This window comes from Bison bison, unplaced genomic scaffold (assembly GCF_000754665.1).
Source record: "Bison bison bison isolate TAMUID 2011002044 unplaced genomic scaffold, Bison_UMD1.0 scf7180017864495, whole genome shotgun sequence".
Taxonomy (NCBI): domain Eukaryota; kingdom Metazoa; phylum Chordata; class Mammalia; order Artiodactyla; family Bovidae; genus Bison; species Bison bison.
The window spans coordinates 9,630,390-9,635,513 of NW_011495054.1; the positions used below are offsets into that span (position 1 = coordinate 9,630,390).

The following is a 5,124-nucleotide window of genomic DNA, read 5'->3' on the forward strand; positions in this document are numbered from 1 at the left end:
ATCAAGGGACCCATCCTTGATTTATTCACACCCCACCTCAACAAAGACTTGAAGGGCTTTCCAAACAGATGAACTGACAGCTAGGGAAGCAGAAGGGAAAGGACAAGGCTGAGCAGAGAAAGAGGGTGAAATCAGCACACAGACGGGCCCACCAGGAGATGCTACGGAGTGTGAGAGGCAGAATACCCACTGGTTTTGAGCTTCCTGGTGGCCCAAGCGAAAATGGGAATACAAGCAGTCATACAAAGACAGACACATGCCAGCTGCTTAGGAATCAAGGGACTGAGTGTCTTCTCGGGTAGCAGGAGCCCCCACCCCCGGCCGCATCTCCCCGTGGGCAGCGCACTCACCCGGTGTGTGTTGTTGATGACAATGGGGTCGGGGTTGCCGTAGTTGGGCGGGTTTGCATAGGGGTCATAGCCGAGCCGGGCCAGCATGGGGGCGATCTGGGCCATGTCCCTCAACACGTCCCCAGGGATGTGGCCAGTCCACTTGGAGAGAGCTTCTAGGTTCACGGGCTTGATGACCTGGTCTGTGGATCGTTCAATCCTGGGGAGAGAGGGCGAACTGGATGGGGTGTGGGCAGACCCAGGTGGCGCTGGGGCAGCAGGGAAGGTGGGGGGGACCTGGTTCTTGGAACCCACTCGGCTCCCCTAAACTCTGAGAAAGTGGGTGAGTCATCTGGCCTCAGCATACCTGCTCTGTACAATGGGTTTAAGAGCAGAGAGTGGGAAGCTGGCAGAAACACCATTTCAGTGGGGCTCAGATTCCTGACCTCCGTGACTTTTTATTTACATGACTAAGCTGGACGTGACCTTGACTTCTTCCTTGACCTCTATGACTTTTTAAAAATGATTTTTTATTTACCTAAGATGGGCTAAGATTTTGTTCTTGAGAAGTAATTCTAAAGCACTAACAGTAAGGTGAAGAGCCCCTGTGGTCACCACTCCCAGTCCATCAGCTGCCTGCAGGGGCCCGACCATGGCATTCTGGAGTCTGCCTCTTCTTTCGGTCTGTTTTCTGTGCTTTTAAAAGCAGAGTGGCTAAGGGGCCAGACTGCCTGGGGGTGGGTGCCAGCTGTGTGACCTCAGCAGAGTGACTGAGCCTCTCTGAGCCTCAGTGTCCTCATCTATAAAATGGGAATCATTAACCTACCCTGCTGGGCTCTTCTGAGGAGTAAACAGGTTAATAATAAAAGAGCATCGGGTACATTCTAAGGTCTCAGTGTTAGAGTGCACGCTCTCTCTCTCTCCCGCACGTATATACATGGAAAATCTATGGTTTTGCTTGCAGATTTAAACACAGAAGTTACATGCTATATATAGTACTGCTCTGTAGGCTTTTTTTTCCCCCACTCACTCAATACCTCCTTCTTTTTCCATCCCCATAAGGTGGCCCTGGAGGTTGTTTCCAGTTTGCTGTTAGGATGAAAATGCCGTCATCTTACGCATGCTTTCTCAGTCTCCCAGATAACAGGGTTACCACCTCATCTGATCATGATGGTCTTACTGCTTATATAGTTCAGGGGTTTCATAAGCTGGAGGGTGGGGAAGGATCGAGGACCTATTTCTAGATGCGTCCATCCCAACCAAGAGATAACTTGGGAACAAAAAACAGTCCAAAAAGATGGAGCAAAAGGAACTGGGATGGGGAGGGAGGGAGACCGGGGAGCGAAACAGGGTGGGATGATGGGGGCGGGGCATGGATATGGGGCTACAGACTGATCCAAATCTCAACTCTAGCCAGCGCGTCAAAAGATCTCAAACACGGTTCTAGGCATTTTCACCATATAAACATCTCTGCCACAAGCAGTCTCGCCCCATGACGATCACCCACAAAGGCTGTTTTGCCATAAAAGATAAAATCACTTGCTGACAGTTACATGACAAGAGAAAATGATAATGTATCAGTTTCTACAGGTCCTTGGGTGAGCTAATCTAAGCCAGATTCTGATAGAATTTTCACCGTGTTCAAGACACATCAGGAATCAAGTAACCATCCCATTTTGGGGGGATAGGAGGAGCTTGATTCTTCTTTTGCCTTTTTTTTTTTTTAATTGAAGTATAGTTGATTTACAATGTTGTATTAATTTCTGGTGCACAGCAAAGTGATTCACTTACACGTATATATTGAATACATATTCTTTTACTACGGTTTATTACAGGATATTGAGTATAGCTCCCTGCATTATACAGTAGGTCCCTGTTGCTTATTTTATATAGAGTAGCTTGTTTCTGCCAATCGCAAACTCTTAATTTATCCCTCCCGTTTCCCCTTTGGGGATCGTGCTTATTTCCTATGTCTGTGACTCTGCTTGTTTCCCAGCTTCATCTGCGTCATAGTCTAGATCCCACATACAAGTGATATCACTCGATGTTTGTCTTTCTCTGTCTGACTTACTTCACTTCCTACGATCATATCGAGGTCTAACTGGGTTGCTGCGAATGGCATCATTTCATTCTTTTTTTATGGCCGAGCAGTATTCCACTGTATATATGGGCCACATCTTTTCCATCCACCGATCTACTGATGGACACTTAAGTTGCCTCCACATCTCGGCTACTGTGAACACGGTCCCCACTGTCCAATACTATGATAAATCTGGTAAAGACGGCAGGAGGGAGCAAACCACTGTATCTAAACTAGCTAAAGACCCATCATCAACGCTCCCAAAGGCTTCTGTGAATCAGCAGCTGCCGCTTTCCCACGAGCCACAACTCGGTACCCTTTTGGTTTTGACAGGTGGGAGGGGTGACTGCTCAAGAGGACTTGCAGAACCTGATATGTTATCATTTCCTAGTACAAAGAAACCAAAACTGTCAGTCAACCAGTTATTTCATCTTTTACAGCAAAATACTCACTGCAGAGATGTTTACGGCAAAGAAACCCAACCCGATCCAACGTGTGCCTGGCCTCTACCACACCCCTTGTGTCTACAGGACTTTATGGGACAATCACATAGCCGCATCCCAGGCCAGGGATGGGAGCTGTGCTTATCATGAGTCAGTAACCAAAGTGTCCCAGAAAGGGAGATGTTAAACAGAATATGGTGATTGTGTTGTGGAATATTATACAGCCATTCAAAGTGATGTCACTGCAGAGTGCTGGGGGCTCATGGGAAGTGTCCCAGACACAAGGTGAAGAGAGTTTACAGAGGAACCTGCCCAGCAGGACTCTGGTTTCATTCCCTGACCAAGGACCAGCAGGCCACAGGTCAAAATCGGGGTGAGGGGAGGATTATGGGTGGTTTTCCATTTCTGTTTTATGTATGTTCCCAACTTCCTGCCGTCAGGATGTATTCCTTTGGTCATATGATGTTGTGTCAGGATGATTTACAAAATCCCAGCTCCAGCACCAGCTGGCAGGGGTGTCCAGTCCATGGGCACTTTTACTGCCAGAAGGAGAGCTGCTGAGCTCTGCTCAGGGCTCCGGAGCTCCTGGAGACAGGGCCTGGGAGGGCCCAGACGTTAGAGAGACAGGAGGCATTGTCCCAGGAAGGACCGCTCTTCCACTGGGCTCTTAGGGATGCTCGCACCTGAGCAGGATCCAGGCATGGGAATGGCACATTCTGGCCCTGCCCTGTCCCAGGGTCTCAGGAGAGGGAAGAGGGTCCCAGTCATGGACAGCTTGAGAGAACAGGGCCTGGAGTCCAACAGGTGTGAGTTTGAACCCTGGCACCACCTCTTGCTAGGCCAGTAACTTTCCTGAGATTCCGCTTCTTGATCTATAAAATGCGGTTAAGAGCAGTTCTTATGTCCAAGTTTGCTGTGAAGATGAGGGCAATAATGATGGTTGGGGGCTTAACTCAGTGCTGGGCACACAGCAGGTGCTCAATAAGAGCAAAGGCAAGGCCAGTGGGGATGCCACCAAAAGCAAGATCAACACTAAAATGAAGGTAATGGGGATTAACAGCACCTAAGAGATACCACCCCATCTGAAGTTCACACGTGAACAAAGGTGGACGGATTCTATCCCCACGCTACCGAGAGGAAATGGAAGCACAGAGAGGTTGAATCTCCTGCTGAAGGTCACACAGCTAAAAAAGGACGGGGCTGGGACTTGAACCCAGACAGCCCGGTCCCAGAACCTGTCCTTTCAACCTTTATCAACAACAGCTGATTACACAAAGCCCATGGACGTGGTGAGGAGGGACTGCCCCCTTTTGGAGGGGGCTAATAAAACTGAGGTTTCAGAGAAGTCCAGCAACTTGCTCAATGCCACACAGCTACCAGGAGGGAGATGTGGATCAGAGCTCTGCTCTTAACCACTGGTCGTCTCAGATCTCTGTTACAACAGAGGTGGTTCAGAGAGGCACAGTGACCAGCCCTAGGCCACACAGCAGAAGGTGGGGGCTCCACTCACTTGGACAGGGAGACGCCACCCGGCTTGCCGATGAGGTCCTCGTGGTGCAGGACAGCGTCGCTCCAGGCGATGCCCAGGAAGTCGAGGATGACCTTGAGGGAGCGCCGAGGGTGTAGCACCAGCTGCTCGTAGTACACGGGCAGGCACTTGTCCCTGCCCACCTCCATGCACTGCGCGTACATAACCTCGATGGCCTTGTTCCACTTGGTGAGGCAGTCGCGGTAGCTGCTGAGGTCGAAGCCAGCGATGGTGACCTTGCGGGTGATCATGGAGTGCACTGAGGCCCGGCCGTCGCGCACCATGAGCAGGAACTTAGAGTTGGGGAAGAGGCGCGACAGGTAGACGGAGGACTTGAGCGTGAAGGGGTCCTTGTTGCAGAGCACACGGGCCGGCTCGCCGTGCTTGGCGATCACCTCCAGGATGAAGGCCTGCATGGCGGCGTCCAGCACCTCGTCCGTCACGCCCGCCTCGTCCAGCCGCAGCTTCTCCCGGCCCGACTTGGACCAGGCCTGGCGCATGGCCAGCACGCGTGGGATGATGCGGGTCTCCTCGCCGCAGCGCACCTCGGGGTGCGCGTCCAGCATGGCCCGCATCAGCGTGGTGCCGCTCCGGGGCACGCCCCCGACGAAGATGAGTGGCATGGCCTTGCCGTAGCGGTACTCCACGTGGTCTGCGCCCACCATCATCAGGTCCTCCTGCTCGGGCCGCATGGTCCGCCGGGGGCCCCGCGGGCCCCCTAGCACCGCCTGGCACTCCAGCACC

At 51.9% G+C, this 5,124-nt stretch overlaps 1 protein-coding gene across 1 annotated transcript in view; it reads right to left on the reverse strand.

Moving 5' to 3' along the window:
- The window catches only part of TPST2 (tyrosylprotein sulfotransferase 2), a 16,929-nt gene extending 11,857 nt beyond the window's left edge, over window positions 1-5,072 (reverse strand). The window contains exons 1-2 of the mRNA XM_010828854.1: window positions 4,363-5,072; window positions 351-549 (exon numbers count right to left, since the gene is read on the reverse strand). Of these exons, the coding sequence (XP_010827156.1) occupies window positions 351-549; window positions 4,363-5,072 (909 nt within the window). The remainder of the gene's footprint in view (window positions 1-350; window positions 550-4,362) is intronic.
- Between the last annotated feature and the right edge of the window lie 52 nt (window positions 5,073-5,124).